At 38.2% G+C, this 19514-nt stretch overlaps 2 protein-coding genes across 4 annotated transcripts in view; both read right to left on the minus strand.

The window, feature by feature from the left end:
* The window catches only part of g6pc1b (glucose-6-phosphatase catalytic subunit 1b), a 29310-nt gene that overhangs the window by 2440 nt on the left and 7356 nt on the right, over positions 1 to 19514 (minus strand). The window contains exons 2-5 of one of the 3 annotated variants that reach the window (XM_073934132.1): positions 4513 to 5812; positions 1044 to 1153; positions 847 to 946; positions 281 to 396 (exon numbers count right to left, since the gene is read on the minus strand). In XM_073934132.1, the coding sequence (XP_073790233.1) occupies positions 281 to 396; positions 847 to 946; positions 1044 to 1153; positions 4513 to 4760 (574 nt within the window). In that variant the 5' untranslated portion in view covers positions 4761 to 5812. Of the gene's footprint in view, positions 1 to 280; positions 397 to 846; positions 1006 to 1043; positions 1154 to 4512; positions 5813 to 19514 lie in introns of those variants that run through there. The other 2 variants (NM_001386497.1, XM_073934136.1) reach the window with 2 other exon arrangements.
* Positions 16236 to 19514, minus strand: part of aoc2 (amine oxidase copper containing 2) — a 3420-nt gene continuing 141 nt past the window's right edge. The window contains exons 1-4 of the mRNA NM_001013555.3: positions 18029 to 19514; positions 17269 to 17554; positions 17036 to 17168; positions 16236 to 16942 (exon numbers count right to left, since the gene is read on the minus strand). The exon at positions 18029 to 19514 is cut by the window's right edge and continues 141 nt beyond it. Coding sequence (NP_001013573.3) covers positions 16661 to 16942; positions 17036 to 17168; positions 17269 to 17554; positions 18029 to 19514 — 2187 coding nt within the window. The 3' untranslated portion in view covers positions 16236 to 16660. The remainder of the gene's footprint in view (positions 16943 to 17035; positions 17169 to 17268; positions 17555 to 18028) is intronic.

Consider the following 19514-nt stretch of genomic DNA (forward strand, 5'->3'; position numbering starts at 1 on the left):
TACTTACATTTCTAAATGTGTAAAATAATTCCCACAATAAAATTATGTAGCAAAACTGTTTGTTTTAACATTCAATGAAGTAATACTGCTGAAAATACAGCCTTTAATCATGATAAATTACTGCATTTTAATCAAATAAATGCAACCTTGGTAAGCAAAACATTAACAGTGATGTTTAAAAAAACAGTTCAAACGTATAGCCTCCAAGAAATTCAAAAGCTAAAATATACATTTTAAAGCAAAATTATGTGAAAAAGGTGCAGTATATTTTGCAACTGACCTGAAAAAACTCCAGCAATGACCTGATGTGGGAAATGAGCAGCAATGAAGACTCGAGAAAGACTGACACACACCTGCACACTCCAGAAAACAGCCCAAAGAAGAGCCTGCAAGCACCTACAGTATAAGGCACAAGCACATACGATAAAGCAAAGTTGTTAATATTAAAAAGTAAAGCAATGATCAGGTCTTTCATTGTTTTTTCAGAATATTTGAGTAATGGGCCCATCATCCACCCAAAAATAAACTGCCTGTGTACAATATTCAACCTGAAGCGAGGAAAAAACAGATCTAAGATAAATGAGCCCACAAGTACTAATGAGAAATTTCCTTTTGACAGGGGGCCCAGCCTGCAAAGATACTGTTGTTCATGATATGATTTGGTATTCCTAAGACAAAGCCCGCATATGTTCCTTCCTTCCTCTTTATATCAGAGATTGTTAAGAAGGATTTCTTGTTGCTTAAGGGCATTTCCATGCATTCATTCAGGTATTCTTTTACAAATGAAGTCCTACTCAATACTAGATTAAAAGGAAGTGGGAGGATAAACAGAACAGAGTCCTTCACCATCTTTTCAGAGGGTCACACTCCTTGAAATTCAGCAGCAGTGACGTAACCATGGCATAGTAGACCCCTGCAGCGCCCATTGCATGTCCCGAGGGGCTTCCTAGAAGAGCGGACAGAAAGCACTGTGGAACCTGCTCTTGATTTAGTGTTCTGGCTGCTCTGTGCAAATAAAATGAGAAACATCAGGAGAGACTCACCAGGGCCGGTCTCACAGGTCATTGGGAACTGTTTAATTTGTGGTACAGTCAAGTTGCCATAATAAACAGTTTCTCTCACCCACCAGTAAGGTCTCTCGCCAAACATGAGCCTGTTTAATCAATTAAGACAATCTGATTAGAACAAACTTCTTAAGTATAAATACAACACACGGCTAAATAGATGTTCAGTTTTGAGACTATTTGTGATTTTGTTTTGCCATTGGTTATATAATCTTTTATTAAGTCTTTAACTCTGAATGCTTTTATTAAAAAGGGATTTTCATTCTCGCAAATGAAGGTTGAAAAGCTGTCACTGTAACACTTTACAATAACAATACATGAATAATGATGTGTTAATATGTAAACTTAACATTACTTTATTATGAACTTATAAGGATGAGTTAATGCATGTGCTAATCATGAACTAACTTTAACTACAACATCACTCACATGAGTTCATGTGTGAATATTAGCTACCTTCATTACTTGTTAGTACATGCTTGTTTGCAAGAGCGGACTGAGACAAAAATTCAGCTCCACCCACAGACACGCATATTCACTTATATCTGTGTACAGGTAGTGAAATAATATAAGCAGTACCATACGTAATAGATATTAAAAAATTTATGTACGTGGCTGGAACAAAAACAACCCGTTGTCATTCTCTGCCCCTCTACCTAAGCATTAAATACATACTGTAACCTCTGCATGTATTTAACGACTAGCTATGTATTCAGAGTTTACTACAAATGCTTACAGTACTATGGCTAAAGCTACAGGTTATTTTGCATATATTAATTCAAAATAACCTATAGTTATATATTAACTATATTGCTAGTACAGTAGCATACAGCAGTCTGTATACAAAACCCATGTTATCTGCTGATAATGACATTTTAAAATGTACGGGAGTTATATGCTAGCTTTCTGTTAAGCACAGTTTATGTTGTCAAAAACTGTCAGAAGTAGTGTGAATGATGTCAATTATATTAATTATATTTTGATGTTAATTATATTTTAGTATAATGACTTAGAAGTATATTTTCTGTTTTCTTACTTCCTCTACCGCGCTTCTGTCCTCCGATGCAGCAGCCAAATTTAAACCTTTCAGAAATATTTCAGCATCTGATTTTAGAGCCCTTTTTTGCTTTCTTTGAACTTTTCGGCTTCGTCTTTCCTTTTCCGCTTACTGCTTGTTTAATATTCTTGCCGGATTTTGATTATGATTGCGTAACCTTTGATTGGGTCGGCCCCTCTCAAAACTAGTCGGCCGCCATCGATCGGGCCAAATGCTTAACATTTAATTATTATTATTATTATTTTTACTATGGCGAAGCAGTGGCGCAGTAGGTAGTGCTGTCGCCTCACAGCAAGAAGGTCGCTGGGTCGCTGGTTTGATCGTCTCAGTTGGCGTTTCTGTATGGAGTTTGCATGTTCTCCCTGCGTTCGTGTGGTTTTCCTCCGGGTGCTCCGGTTTCCTCCACAAAGACATGCGGTACAGGTGAATTGGGTAGGCTAAATTGTCCGTAGTGTATGAGTGTATGTGTGAATGTGTGTGTGTGGATGTTTCCCAGAGATAGGTTGCGGCTGGAAGGGCATTCGCTGCGTAAAAGCTTGCTGGATAAGTTGGCGGTTCACTCTGCTGTGGCGACCCCGAATTAATAAAGGGACTAAGCTGACAAGAAAATGAATGAATGAATGTATTATTACTATCATCATCATGACATTATATTAATATTCACATGTTGCAAGAGATAAAAACTGCATGCATGTAAAAACAATACATATTAAGAAATATATATATATTTTTTTTTTTTTTTAACTTGACGGCCCACATTTAAAAAAGGGTTCGGCCCTTCTGGCATTTGCTAGAATTGCCAATGGCCAATCCGCCCCTGCTTGTTTGTTGATTAATGCATTAGTTTATGCTTAATTTAACCATCATGAACTCATGATATGTTAATTTATAATAATATCATGACTTTACTTGTAGGGGCACATCACGATTAACCAATTCTTAACTACTCCTTATGCACGTCCGTCTAGTGCATTTACACTGAATATGAATAAAAAAGTGTTCTGTCAACATCAACAGTTTAAACCCAGGAGTTCATGATGATGATGTGCCCCTCCAAGTAAAGTCATGACATAATTAAGCTCATGAGTTCATGTTTAATACATTTTGCCTAAACTTAAATGAAATAATGTTACTTAGGTGTAACTATGTATTAAATATGATAATAAGTGTATTAACAACATGTACTAAAAAGTAATTAAGGTAGCCGTTGTTGCGACATGTTTTATGTTAGTTCATGATTAGTCCATCCATTATCATTAGTATTATAATAAGGTAATGTTTAGTGTACATATTAATACATCATTATTTATGTACTTGTAAGAAATGAGTCTGCCTCGACCCAACTTCCACTCTAAATGGTGAATTGATGCTCATTTCCCAAAAGGGCTGACTTATGAGAGAAATGAGAAGTCAACAAGGTCTTGTCTCTGCATTGTTTGAGGTGACTACATCTCGACCAAATGGTAACAATTGTAGAATGGGGATGGGTGTGGTGCACAAAGAACCATCTCATCAATGGTGTTGAAACTGCATTAACATGGAGAGATAGGGAGAACAGCTGGGTCAACAGCAAAGGAGCAACTTCATTAACATCTAAAGGCAACATCAAAAACAGTATAAAGGTTTGAGTTTAGGAATGTTCAGGGTTCATTCTGACTCCAGTGAACCCTAGGTACTGCCATGTATTTTGAGACTGCTATGCTGAATAAACATCTTAATTGAGATTTTCTTCGTCATCTTCATTTTTTCTTACATACTGTTATTGTAAAGTGTTACCGCTGTTACTGGAGCAGTACAAAAGGCTTTTTACTGTAGGCTCTAATATGTGCACTAATTCTACTATGCATAGATGACAATACCTTTAAAGGAATAGTTCACCTATTTTTATTTCCTCATCATTTCCTCACACTCAAGTGGTTTTAAACATAACGCCACTAACATACATAGTAAAAACTTTTTAAAAAAATGTTTTTTCAACATTCTTCAGTATATCTTCCTTTGGGTTTAACAGAAGAAAGAAACTCCAGCTGACTTAGATGTAGAAAATGAGTAAATGACAACATTTTTGAGTGAACTATCCCTTTAAAGGATCCTTTAGAAACAAAAGGCATGCTATGATTTTTCCAAGTACAATGCAATCCTAAATCAACATCCATGTTAATCCATACCTATTCCCTTCCCCTAAACCAAACCATAACTGTAAATCATTCCCATCAGAGGGGAATAATAGTTGGATAACAATCATGTAGAAGTGCCTAAACCTAACTGTAAAACGTCACATAAACTGTATATGCATCCCTTAATTCTGATTGGAATGTTGTTCCAGGATCAACATAGATTTTAATACAGATACATGTCCTACTTAGTGAAATTAGGTTAACAAACACTTACCACTTAAGAACTAAGTTGAGCCAGTCTCCTACAACAGCAACCCAGACTAGCTTGACTCCCACTGCTGATTGTAGGTGGAACCAAATGGGGAAAAAAAATAAAAATGTTGTCCGCAGGTCTGCTATTGTTGACACAAAGGTAAACCAGCTTTGAGCGTGCCCAAAATGCTTCTGCAGGTATAATGTGCTACTTATCCCATAACCATACAATACTTCCATTATTGCAGCTGATCTGCTATAGAGCAACATTACTGATGCTCATTTTTGTTCTCAGTCTTTGGATAACATCTAGTGTCTTGAATCCGTTTTGCCTTCCCAGTGATAACCTGCATGAATAGCGCCTGCTGCTTTTATCCGTCCACTCAGTTGCCTGGTCACTGCACATCACCTGAGCTTTGGACTCTCTGGAGTAAATAAAGGGATAAAATGGTCTCCAAACATTATTCGGTGGTCATTAAAGGAGGCATGCACCGTGCATGTGTGTGAAGTGCCAGGTTTAAGGTTCCAAATTTAGCTCTTGATTACAAGAAAGGCAAGATAGTTGAATGAGGTGATGACATGCATGGACACACAGGACACTTGACTGTTCTCTCAGAGGTTGTTGTGTTACTAGAAATAAATGCATGTACATGCACCGGCCACTTTATTAGGTACAACTGCTCGTTAAAGCAAATTTCTATTCAGCCAATTACATGACAGCAACTCAATGCATTTAGGCATGTAGACATGGTCAAGACAATCAGAATGGGGAAGAACAGTGATTTAAATTGACTTTAAATGCAACATGGCTGTTGGTGCCAGATGGGTTGGTTTGAGTATTTCGGAAGCTGATGATCTACTTTGGTTTTCATGCACAACCATCTCTAAGAGAAGGGTCAGAGAAGTGTGATGAGTCTCCATTTTTGTTGCGACATTCGAATTTTAGGTCAACTACATGAAAGCGCTAATCATGAAAGCATGGATTACCGCTGGTAATAGTCAACTTTTATTTATAGTAGTGAACATACTTTTAGTGCTGTGTTGATGAAGAAACAAAATTACATAAAATATAATTATCATCATTAGTTTATATTGTTTATGTTATTTTAGTTTTGGTTGAGCTGTGTGGCCATCGGCTCAAGGCTTACAGGAAATGATTAGAGTTTGAGCGAAACCTTCATGTGACACTGTTTACCTTGACTTGACATAGTGCTTCATTTCCAGTATCCTCTGCAGGCCTGTTCGTGCGATGTCTCATGACTTTGTGAGATGGCAGATTTTCCACTGGCTTCCCGAACTTGTGATAGCTGTAGCTAGAACAACTTAACCATGTGGAAAGACAAAGATGGAACATGTTCAGGGCAGACTGTAAACAAGAACACTACCTGCAGGGTGTTAAGAGCTCCACAATGTTTACAGATGCCATCTCAGAGGCCCATCAGCACATACAGTATGTACGGATGTGCTTTCTACTTTTTGTATCAACCTTGTGAATTTTACCATGTTTTGAATTTTGTTTTCTGCTGTCAAACGTGCAATCTTGCATTTTAGATTTACGTTAGTGAAGAGTTCTTGTTTTCGTGAGCCAAATGTAGCTCACATACACAAGAAAATATACAGGAAGTGCTCAGTTCTTCAAAGAGCAATGCAATCTCACGCCCTCTGGTCATTCTCAGAAGTCTTTCTCCCCGAAAACAGCGGGTAACAGAAAAACAATGGTCAGTTCCTGTGGGCATTCAGCTTTGAAAATAAATACTGTAGTCCGACATGCATTTACATGCAAGTGCGCACATTTGTATTCATTAAGGAAATGCTGGTCTGTGTTGGAATATCAAGCTAATTCCATGCGTGTTCAATAAAAAAAAGGTCAGGAGAGGGTTTTCTTCAATGCCAAAAATATTAGTAATTGATTAGATACATTCAGGAGGTTCGTAACTAACATATATTTTCCTGACTCCAGCATTTATACACAACTGATATCAACAGGTGGAGTTTTGGTGTAACGTCACTTATCAGTCATTCTGCAGTCCTTTGAGTGTTGCACCCAGACATATTTCCTCTTTTCTGGAATCCTTCTCTGCAAACCAGAACTGAACAATTAAGTGCATCTTCAATATATTTCACAATTTCTAAAAGCATCATGCTCCTTGTGACTTCAGCAGTCTGGAACAAGAGCCCCCGCACTATATTGATTCTTATTCTGCTATTACCCTCTTGTCAGCAGTTCCTTCTAAAAAGTATGCAACACAGTAAAAAAGAAGAAGTATGCCTGGTCAGTATATGGTATCATGCAAAAGAAAAAATAATTATTAATCTGTTGTTAAACAGTTTTCTAGTAAATAAAGACACAAAAGTAATAAAAATAAATTCATTTTTCTCCACATCTGATAAGCGTTGTGGCAAGAAAGGTGTTCATTATAAAGGAAATACGCTAAGGTGTGAATTTTCTTAGCAATGCTCAGATGTTGTGCTCTTCCTGCTTCTTTTCGTTTTTGGTCTGATAATATTTTGGTAGTAATGTGTCTGGATTTGATTGCCGGGTAGCCTAATAGTTGAATAAACTATAAGTGAAAACATGTCTTACTTGAAACTATGTGAACTGAAAAACTAAATATTAAACAAATATAAAATAGATTTTATTTAATCTAGTTCTGCAAATAATTCTTTATTACATATAGTTAAATTGTATGTGATAAATAAAAAATATATGTACATATACACCCACCGGCCACTTTTTGATGTACCAACTGCTCGTTAGCTCATCAAATTTCTAATTAGCCAATCACATGACAGCACCTCAATGCATTTAGGCATGTAGACATGATTAAGGCTATCTGCTGCAGCTTAAACAGAGCATCAGAATGGGGAGGAAAGGTGGTTTACGTGACTTTGAATGTGGCATGCCTGTCTGGCATGGAATGTGCAAGACGAGCTGGTTTGATTTATTCAGAAACTGCAGATCAACTGGGATTTTCATGCACAACCATCTCTAGGGTTCACAGAGAATGGTCCGAAAAAGAGAAAATATCCAGTGAGCAGCAGTTCTGTGCGTGCAAATGCGGGAGGTCAGAGGAGAATGGCCAGATTGTTTTAAACTGATAGAAAAGCAACAGTAACTCAAAGAACCAGAGGTATGCAGAAGAATGCACAAAACGTCCAACCTTGAGGCAGATGGGCTACAGCAGCAGAAGACCACACCGGGTGTCACTTCTGTTAGCCAAGAACAGGAAACTGAGGCTCACAGTTCGCACAGGCTCATCAAAATTGGACAATATAATATTGGAAAAGCGAAGCCTGGTCTGATGAGTCTCGATTTCTGCTGCGACATTCAGATGGTGGGGTCAGAATTTGGTGGCAACAATATGAAGGCATGGTTCCATCCTGCCTTGTATCAATGGTTCAGGCTGCTGGTTGTGGTGTAATGGTGTGGGGAATCATTTCTTGGCACACTTTGGGCTCATTAGTACTAACTGAGAATTGTGTCAACACCAAAGACTACCTGAGTATTGTTGCTGACCATGTCCATCCATGTCATAAAGCCCAAATCATCTCAGACTGGTTTCTTGAACAATGCGTTCACTGTACTCAAATGGCCTCCACGGTTACCAGATCTCAATCCAATAGAGCACCTTTAGGATGTGGTGGAACGGGTGATTTGAATCATGGATGTGCAGCCGACAAATCTGCAGCAATTGTGTGATGCGATAATGTCAATATGGATCAAAATCTCCAAGTATTATTTCCAGTACCTTGTTGAATCTATGCCATAAAGGATTAAGGCAGTTCTGAAGGCAAAACCTAATAAAGTGGCCGGTGAGTGCATTTATGGAAAATCAGAGCAATAGTATCAGGTTGGAGCCTTTATCATCAATCATTGATGCAATGTCAGACACAATGCAATCAATGGAGCGAGTGATGTCACTGTGACGGGTAGGGTTAGGGGTGGGGTTCGGTGAGCACATTAAAAAGCATTGGATGCAGCTCAGATTGCACTGCACCAAGTCTGCATCCAGACCCCTCTCAATCAAAGTTGCTCACAATTCCCTTTTCAGGGTAATACAGAAGCATTCTAGCCACAACATGCAACAATACACAACAGAACCACTAAAAACTTCAAATGAACATCAAATGAAAACAAAAAGAAGAAACTAATTCAAACTAATAATAAAAGCTATATTAAATCAGCATTGTTTCATTGACGATTATCTGTACATTTGAATCATGTTCATAAAAAAATTACATTAAAATAATGTTTTTCAGCTAAGAAGATTTATAGAACTGTATGCTGTGTATAATTTTTCCTAGAATTTACAACATTGTTTGTCTTAGTTTTTTTATGCATGCGGCCCTTAATTCAGCATGCAACTGAACAGTGCAGGCCACATTTGGAAATGGTGTTCTCTCAAGTTCCAATGGGAGTGCTGAGAAAGAAGCAGCTGTAGAGCTTGTGCAACTCTCGGAACCAATGGAATTCTAAGCAAAGCCAGAAGACATTACTCTTTCTGGGATTTCTTGGAATTCTTTAAGTGCATGATACACAACCACTTATCATCCCTACTGTGAAACTACAGCCTGGGAGACACAGCAGAGCTTAGATAGGTTGAAATTGGTTTTAATGCAGTATTATTCATAAGCTAGGTACATTTTTCCATACTTTACTGAATACATTCATTTTCTTGTCGGCTTAGTCCCTTTATTATTCGAGGTCGCCACAGTGGAATGAACCGCCAACTTATCCAGCACATTTTTTTTACCTCAAGGCGCAACCCATCTCTGGGAAACATCCACACATATATTCACACACACACATTCATACACTACGGACAATTTAGCCTACCCAATTCACCTGTACCACATGTCTTTGGACTGTGGGGGAAACCGGAGCACCTGGAGGAAACCCACGCGAACGCAGGGAGACGCAGGGAGAACATGCAAACTCCACACAGAAACAACTTGACAACTGAGCCAAGGATCGAACCAGCGACCTTCTTGATGTAAGCCGACAGCACTACCTACTGTGCCACTGCATCGCCACTTTACTGAATACATGTGAAAATGTAAATAAAGTGCCAATGAATTCACACCCTACCAATTTGCAACTCTTAACTAAATTACTGTTGCTTTAAGCAGTGGAAAAAACTATTTTTCTCTGTGACATTGTTTATAGTTTGAAAACAGATTGATGAAGCTACAGAGTTCATTGGCTGATAATGACATAGGGTTGTACTAAGGGAGTTTGTTTGAGAAACAGTTACTCAAGAAGATGTTCAAGCACTGCATGTTGCAATGTGGGAAAAACTGCAAACTGAGGAAAATGTAAAGATGTGTGTGCCAAATTGATATGAGCAGTGCAAACACTGTCCATGTGTTCTAAATGTTTAAGGGATCCAAAGAAAGAAAATGAGCAAATTCACTCTCAGGCACATTCAAGATGTAGATGACATTTTCTTCTGTAGAGCAGGATTTTTTTTTAGCTGAAACTGTGGTCCTTACAATGCAACTTAACAGCTACTAGGGACAGTGCATGGTCACAATATGTATGTAAATGTGTATGTGATGTTCAGAGGTAGGGCTGCACGATATTGGAAAAATCTTATCTGTGAATTTTTATTTTTTTTTTGCAATAAATATTGCTGTAACGAAGTGGCTGACACAGAGGGATCCATTTGCAGTATGTTTATTAAGCACAGTTTAATATTAAGCAGCACACAGATGTAATGCATGTGCGAACTCACATCAAACACAGTTGTATTAAGTCGAAGGGCTGGCGGCAGGCAAACACAGGATGAGTGTGCAGGCATGGGTCAGAGACAGGCGGCGAATATCAAGGTCAGTGTTCAGGCTAGAGTTCAGGGCAGGCGGCGTGGATCAGTCAGTATTCAGGCAGAGGTACAAGGCAGGCGGGAGCCAGGACGAGGTTGATAAACAAAGCAGGTTAAGCAACACTCAGTAGAGTTAGCCGGGGCAGAACAAGACTTCGCCATGAGTGTGTGTGTGTGTGTGTTTGTGTGTGTGCTGCTTATATGTGAGCGTGGGTGATCAACTCTATGGGCTGCAGGTGTGCATGCTATCAGTGTAAGTGGATGACATAATGGTTAGAAGTCCGGTGATCATGACCTCTGCTGGCCAGCGAGGGGAATGACTGGGACCGAGTCGGTGACAATTGCTATATAAATAGTCAAAGACTATAGAATACAGAATGAGGAAAAGTGTAACGATCAATATGGCAAAAAACCTGCCTTCTAGTACAAGAGCCAACCATCAATCTCTATAGACTATACTTTAGAGGAGGGGCTCTGACCAGACATGAGTTTCTTTTTGCGTGATTTGGACGTTTAGACACGAAATTAAAGACACTGTTGTTGTTTAATTTTATTGGTGTGTGTTCTAATATATGAAATTCAACCATAAGCTTAGCAAGCAATTTTTCGAGAGTTTGATGTTTCCCTATTCAAACACAATGCCCAAGCACACTGCCTGAGATGGTCGCCGAGTAAAATGACCACCCTTAAAGGGACTTTGTTTCACAAGATAGTTGAATAGCACTATTTAACAGTTTTCAGGGGAGTCTAACAGTATCCAGGTACAGTTGCAAAAAAAGCTTTTCTTATTTTATTTTCTATTTCCAAATATTTTAAAATTCTTTTGATCAAACAAAAAATTGTTTTGTATTCAACTTTTAAAGAAATAAGTCAAAATGAACAGTTTTTCTTTAAAGTTATCTGGCAGTGGGCTTAGAGAAATAATCTTCTTTTTGCTTTAAAATTTAAAATCTTGTTTTCGCTTTCTTAAATTCCAAGAAAAACAGTTTATTTATTTATTTATTTTGTATTCTATATAAATACAATAATTAAATACAATTCTGTGGCTCCTGCTCAAATATAATTCAGACTCAGCATTGCATATCTTGTGATGTGACTATTGCAGATGTACGCATTGCGATATTGATGCTGAAAAATATATTGTGCAACACTAGTCAGTGGGTGCATAAATTAAAGGGATAATTTACTCAAAAATGTGCACAGTGCTGAAAAATCTGATATTAATTACTGATCATCATGTCGTTGCAATCCCTATAAGACCTTCGCTGATTCTTCAGAGCACAAAATAAGATATTTTAGTTTAGACTAAAGTCTAGATTTTATTTTAGATTAAAGTCGAGTCATACTCCATAGACAGCAACAGTTCAGAAACATCCAAATCCACAAAAAAGACCATAAAATACTGTCAAAACATTCCATATGACTTCAGTGGTTCAAATGTAATCTCATGAAGCTCCAAGAACACTTTTGTGTGCCAAAAAAATGGTAAAATAAACTCTGAGTATTTTTTTTTAGCACAAAAGTGTTCTCTGAGATTCATATGATTACAGTTGAACCACTGCTGTCACATGGAATGTTTTGACAGTATTTTTCGTTTCTTTTCTTGACTTTGATTGCTGTCTATGGAGGATGAGGGAACTCTCAGATTTCATCTAAAAATCTTGATATGAAATTTTTGATGAACAAATGTCTCAGGGTCAACAGCACAAGGTATTAACAGAATTGTAATTTTTGGGTGAACTAACCCTTTAAGAGAATGAATGTCAAATGTGCTGTTGCATTAGAACTAAATCCCAATATAAATATTCAATAAAATAATACTATTAAAGCCTGAATATTAATAAATTGTATAAAAAAACAATCAGAAATTTCAAATGTCCTTTAAACCAGGGGTTCCCACACTTTTCAGACCCCCAAAATAACAATGCCAGTGACTCGCGACCCCCAAAATTCTGTAGTGTGATTATAAATATATAAACCCTGCACACAACGACCTACACATACCAATAGGCCCAAGTCTATTAATTGTTTAATTTTGGAGAACGACACTCGGAAACCATCCTTCAGTTAAGTTTTTTTGATGTATGTCAGTGCAAAGGTGTCAGAAAGTTTAACTTGGTGCCATAAAATCAATGTGCGGCATCTGATGCTATTGCTATGTCTTTAATATAACACCATCACTCCAGGGGTCACCAAAAAATACGTATTCGAAAGGCTTATGCTTTATTATTGTTCAATATTAACTTGTAAACAATGTTACTATTAACTACTATTTTGTTCTTCGGTAGTTTATGGATAAAATAGGGTAATTCTAATAGTTTAATCAAATGAATTTGGAAATCGCCAAGCAACCACCCTCCCCTTCTCATTGTCCCGCGAACCCCAGAGCCATCCCGACCCCCACTTTGGGAACAACTGCTTCAAATCACAGTAAGTGTGAAGATTATGACAGAATCATGATGTGCTGATGTTTTCCTCAGGTCTCTCTAGAGCAGGGGTGCTCAATCCTGTTCCTGGAGATCTACCTTCCTGCAGATTTCAGTTGCTACCCATATCAAACACACCTGAACCAATTAATTAGGACCTGAACACCACTTGATAATTACAGGCAGGTATGTTTGATATGGGTAGCAACTGAAATCTGCAGGAAGGTAGATCTCCAGGAACAGGATTGAGCACCCCTGCTCTAGATGTTGTCAGGTCTGTCTGTTCTTTGTCATCAACACCTTGTTCATTACGCTGACAGTCCACTTTAAGTTCACTCCAGCAAGTAACAAACACATCCCGTACTTTAATGAAATATCTCACTGTGTTTGTTCAGACCACCAGTTTGTTTGTGGACATAAACTCTTGTTTGTAACTGTTTGAAATGACATGCAAGACAGGTTGTTTACATCTGAGAGCTTGCAGCACATATACAGTAGGTCTGTGCACAGTGATAAATTCTTTTACCTTATAGGGGAGAGGAGCCTAGTTGTTTTATTTCAATAATAATAAACAGCCAAATGCACTATTACGCAAATGTGTTTGACAGCTATAACTATAACATGTTATTAGAAAGATTGTCTTATAGAGATGATATCCCATTAGGAGGTTACAACAATTTGGTGCGAATCAAGATGTCCTAGAGATGGTATACAAGAACTTGGTTGAAAGTGTTGTGAGTTTTAACATGATTGCATGGTATGGACTGTTGCCAATAAAGGAAAAGCGAAAACTGTGTAGAGAAGTAAAAGTTGCCAGTGCAATTGCAGGTAAAGCGCAAAGACAACCAAATGAAATTTATTAAATGAGAATTAAACAGAAAGCACACGTCATTACTGAAGATTGTTCCCATCCCTTAAATATAAAATGTCAGCTCTTGCCATCAAAAAGACGTTTTAGGCAACCTCAGGTAAAGAAAAATGTGTATCAAATGTCCTTTTTGCCGAGTAACATTAGAATTTTAAATACTGGGTTCTAAGTATGTAAAGGGTTTTAAATAGAGTTTTTAATGTGATTTATGTGACAACGTTGAATGTATTTGTGTTGCCTGTTTTTTCTGTGATGTGTGTAATGTGAATGCTGATGTGGTTGTATTGTTAAGCCAAAGATAAATTTCCACTTGTGGACAATAAATAAAGTAAAAAAAGTAAAGCTTATGTTATTTGAATATATGTAATTAATCAATTGCAATACATACAGTAGCCCAAGTAATGGTTTGATGTTTTGAAATGTTACATGATTTTTAAAAAACATTTTTGGATTGTTGTGCTTCCCAATTGTTTCACTTCTTTTTAACACAACTCATTTATTCATTTTCCTTCAGCTTAGTCTCTTATTTACCAGGGGTTGCCACAGTGGAATGAACCGCCAACTATTCCAACATATGTTTTATGCAGTAGATGATCTTCCAGCCACAACCCAGTACTGTGAAACACCCATAAACTCATTCACACACACTCATATGGCCAAGTTAGCTCACCCAATTCATCTATAGCGCATGCCTTTGGATTGTGGGGGAAACCGGAGCACCCAGAGGAAACCCATGCAAACAGGGGGAGAACATACAAACTTCACACAGAAATGCCAACTGGCCCTGGGACTTGAAACAGCGACCTTCTTGCTGTGAGGTGACAGTGCTAACCACTGAGCCACCCCTTAACACAGCTTATTTGACAATATCTATTTTGACAAAATGCCCCACTAAATCAACAATAATTTTTTTATACATGCGCAGTTAAACAATAAGGGTTGAAATATTCTAACATTATTTGTGAAGCGTGACAACTAACCATTTCTATTCTCTCTCCTTGCAAAATGTTTAGTGGACAAGGTTAAAGAATGTACAGTATAAACGAAGATAACACAGAGATTTCTGACACGGCTGCTGCTCTCCAAACACACCATCTGGAATTCATTGACTGCTGAGATCTTGACAGAATCGCTGTAGCCTATATGGATGTCTGTATATAAAGGGGGAGGGCGTCTGTTTGAGATGCAGAAAAAAATAAAAGAGATGGAATTTACTTTATATACACAAGCATTAGTAACTTGCGTGTATTCAGTTTGAAAGAAGAGGCAGTGGGAGTGAAATAATCATTAATCCCGAAAGCAGTTTTTTGTACAATGTCAGTTCTCAAAATTTATAGGCCTCTGATGGGTCATGCTCCTAGCAGGTTCCTGAATTCCTTATCTGTTCAGCTTTAAAACCACAAGTGTGCCTTGCATGTTTCTGCTGTTAATAAGGAGGTCTGTGATATTGATGTGATAGAGCTGAACTGTGCACTACAGAAATGAATATGTGGACAAGCAAACAACCAGGGTACATCAAGGAGAACCAGAATGTCTTATTTACTGATTGCAGGCCAGCTGGTAAACGCCAACCTGATTTCACCAATTAGGACACGTTTCTGCATTAACATCTATGTTGATCCTGAAACAACATTCCAATCAGAATCAAGGGATATGCTTACAGCAGTGGTGCTCAACCTTGCTCCTGGAGATCTACTTTCCTGCAGATTTCAGTTGCAACACATCTCAAACACACCAGACTGTAATCATCAAGTACTGAGTTGCAGCTGAACTCTGCGGGAAGGTAGATCTCCAGGAGCAGGGTTGAGCACCCCTGGTTTGCAGTTAATGTTAAGTGTAGGCTTACAGTTTAATGCATGTCTACATGATTGCTATTAACTATTATTCTCCTCTGACTTTGGGAATGATTTACAGTTATGGTTGGGTTTAGGAGTCGGGAAGAGGTATGGATTTTTTTTTTTTTGAACAACAGTGATGGTCCAGGATCAACATAGATGTTAATACGCAATTGCATCGTACTTGGCAAAATCAACATGTGCACTGTAAAGCACAGTGATCCTATAATAATAATGTGACAGCTTCGATTCTTACATTATATCACTCACAAGGGTGGATATTGGTAATATCTTAAATCTACACATTATTATCTGCATAGCTTTCATGTAAACTTTTGTATGTATTTTTCTGAGATATACAGAACATTATTATGAATCAGTGTGGCTGTTAATAAAACCAGTTTGACTATATTTAGTTTTCTTGGTGTGGACTTAAAGGGTTCACCCAAAAAATAAAAATGTACTCACTATTTTCTCACCCTTAAGTGGTTCTTTATTTTGTTGAACAAAAAATATATTTTGAAGCTGAAAACCACTGACAATTATAGAAGGAAAAATAAATACTACAGAAGTCAAAGGTTACAGCTTCCTTCATAATATAATCTTTTTATAAAATATAAGTCTTCAAAATAAGAAACTCAGAAAGCTTTAAATCAAGTGAAGTGTGAGGAAAATAATTATAGGACTTTCAGTTTTGGGTTACCTCAGTATTTAATACAAAGTTACAACACTTGTATGCCACATGGAAAAGTAAGCAGGATATTTCTGAGAATGAAATATAAACAAAATAATCATGTTTCATTTTTTATTGAACGGCATAAAAATGTTTATAAAAATAAGTGTATACTTTGTGAGGTGTTTTATCAGTGCATTTCTCAGAGTTGTTAGAAATCTCTCTCTTTAGAGTTTACATTGTATAATAAAAACAGCCCTGCCTTAAAGAGCTATGGTATACCCTAAATTATATGATTTGATAATAAATGATACATTTGAAGCAATTTACAAAAAGTTCACCAAATGTACAAAAATGAAAATAACTAAAATTCACAAAGCACACTTCTGGTAAACAGAAAATGAGAAAATATCAATAATATTTACATAGTCAGCTACAAAAGCAGGAAATACTTTTTTCCAATTAACTAAAAAGCAGAGAGTGAGGATATACTACTGCAAATGTATTAGCAAATCTGTAGCAACATGGAAATTTGCATCAAAATTTTCACTCAAACTGCATAACACCTTCAAAGCCGTGGTAAGTGAATGGCTCCAGTGTGGAAGTGCACTGATCCTTTTCCAGACACGCCATTTTGTTGTACTCACAGTCATTTTCAGAGCCCGGAATAAAATGCACACCATCAGGTGAGTGTATGGACGGATCTTCATTGAAATAGTTGTGTGGCCTAATGAGGACACCGCCACCATTGCCCACCGTAACAGTGTTGGGTATGTCTTCTGCATGAGGAATGTGTAGGAAACCAGCAGTGACCCAGGCAACCAAGTCCTAAGTAAGACATAATGAAGATTACTTTATTATTTGCAATAAATCAAAGCACCTGCTAATTAAAGATATTCTGTTGAAGCGCTGCTTTAATACCTCGTTGTCGATTGTCTCATTATCTTCTATATATTTGCTGAAGTCCACAAATGGTTTCCACATGTAATTCTGACTGTATAGACTGCTACTGGTCTGCTCTTCATCTTTATGCTTGGTTATAGCAACCTTATACCTGAAAAAGTAGAAGCAAATGAGAGAGGTTAAAGCAATAAACAGCTCTTTTAAAACATGCATGTGTTTCAGTATTCTGACTCAAAACAATAAGACCTTACCGAGCCCAGGACATAGACTTCTCTGTAGACTCACTTTCAGGCAGGGGGTCTCCAGCAAAGCTCAACACCTGAAGCCTGTAAGAGCGATTGTGGCCCCAGCGATTAGTTTGCTTACTGGCTATATGAAGGTAACGGGGTGTTTTGGCACCATGAAGCATTGCTGCTTCTTTCTCTGTCTTGACTTGTTGCTCCACCAGTCGTGGTATCTTTGCTTTCTCTGTGGGCATCCATGGCAATGGCACCTCCTCATACACCATGTCTTTAGTCTGAAATATATTCTTCTCACCTTTGAAAAGAAAAAGCTCATTTTAAAGCGGTTTTGTGACCGTCAGCAGTAAATTTTAAGCAGTGGTCTTTGCAAGCTGAGGACTATACTTGTTTTTTGGGACAGTCTAGCCACCCAAGATGTTTTTTTATGGCATGTTTTTTTTTTTTACAATAATTCACTTTCATTTATACATGTTAAAATAAAAAGATTAATTGCTTAATGAAAACAGTAATATAATCCTCACTTATATCTTTAATGACAATATATTTGACAACTTGGGGGCAACTTGTCACACAATTTCAACAGGCTTTAATTGTATTATTGTTAATAAAAATTCTAATAATTAATTTCTTAATGTTTTCAGTATTCAATGTTTTTTTCAGTATTCATTCTGTAGTCTCCAATGTTTACGCATAAAAAAATCAAAGGTATCTGTAATTTAATTTTAGTACATTAAATGTTTTGTAACTCTAATCAACGTGCTACACTTACCCAAGATATCAAGGTCAACTTTAAAGCTGATGAAATGCGTATGGATGTTTCCTAGGACGTTTTCTGCAACCTGGTGACCATACTTCAGATTTCCATCAACCAAAAAGGAGGATGATATGTAGCCGGTGGCGTGAACTCTTGCCTCCACTGAGCCACTCTGATAGAAAATGAAGTCCCATATGTAGTCATAGTTCCCTATAGCAGTAATGGAGCGGATCACCAGGGCGCTGTTCGCCATCCCACCGTAACTATTGTGAAAGAAATCTGAGAAGTGTCGTCGCAGAGGTCGCCCGATGTCATGCTCAAACACACAGATGGAGTTTCTGAAACGCTGCGTGACGTTCGTGTCGATGTAGCGGTGCGTGTCTACATATGTGGCCCCGTACGGGCAGTCGATCCCGCGCACGAGCTCGTGAGCGAAGCGACCGATTCCGATACTGGAGTCGAGGAACTTGGTGAGGATCATCCCAGGTGTGGTGGAGCCGTAGACAGACATCGCCTCCTGCACGCTCAGCTCATACGCTATCCTCTGCCCTTCAAAACGAATATCAAACGCTCTCATCCCAGTCAGAGAGCTCATGCCAAATGCAAAGTTCCAGTCTAAATAAACCACCTGGTTGTTTTTAACGCTGAAACGTTTACCTTGAAGATAATACTGTTGTGGTCCTAGGCCAGTAGGCTTTTCCCTCGGCTTTAACGAGGCGAAGTTTTCGATCTTTTTGTAGACTATCTTTTCTAAATCACCCGCTTGGTAACGTTTTATAAAGGCGTCAATGCTGTTAAAATATTGGCCGTTGTACAGCAACTTGTCAACCGTCCAGTCGGACGAGTTGCTGCTTTCGTGATTGATCAGCATCTCGAAACCTACGGGATGGATGTACATGCCACTGAAATCGCGGAAAAAGGAGATCCAGGTCTTGCGGTCACCAGCTTTGATGCCTCTTGGCATGCCCTCAAACGGCAGCAGTTTATTTGTTTGTAGGTTATACCCAAAACTTTCCCTCAGAGGTGTTTCGAGTTTTTGGAAAACTCCATAAAGGAGCGTAAAGAGCTGCGCGTACTCTCCAATGGTCACCGTTCTGGCTGTGAAGGGTAACGTCTTGGTTTTGTACTTCTGCTCAGTAACATCACGATGCGTTAGCGGACCAGATAACGACACCACATACTCCTTCAGGTAACGGTGTTCGCCGTAGAAAACCACGACGGACGCTTCGCGCGCGGGCTTCTGTCCGTCTTTATCCAAATATCTCAGGACATCAGCCTTCTTCGGGAGCGAGAGGTCAATTAAGAAGAGAAAGTTGTCCGAGGGCTTTGCTAATACTGAATGGGAGATCTTCAAGTCTTTCTGCGCCCACATATAGTCGCGAACAGCCTTGTACTCCTCTGGGGTCAGGTCGGCAAAAACCAGACTTCTATCTGAATGTGTGTCTTGCAGATTCAGGGACGCCTGCGACTGGGACATGCATTTTGGAGGCTTATTCGAATT

Source organism: Danio rerio, chromosome 3, assembly GCF_049306965.1.
Source record: "Danio rerio strain Tuebingen ecotype United States chromosome 3, GRCz12tu, whole genome shotgun sequence".
NCBI lineage: Eukaryota > Metazoa > Chordata > Actinopteri > Cypriniformes > Danionidae > Danio > Danio rerio.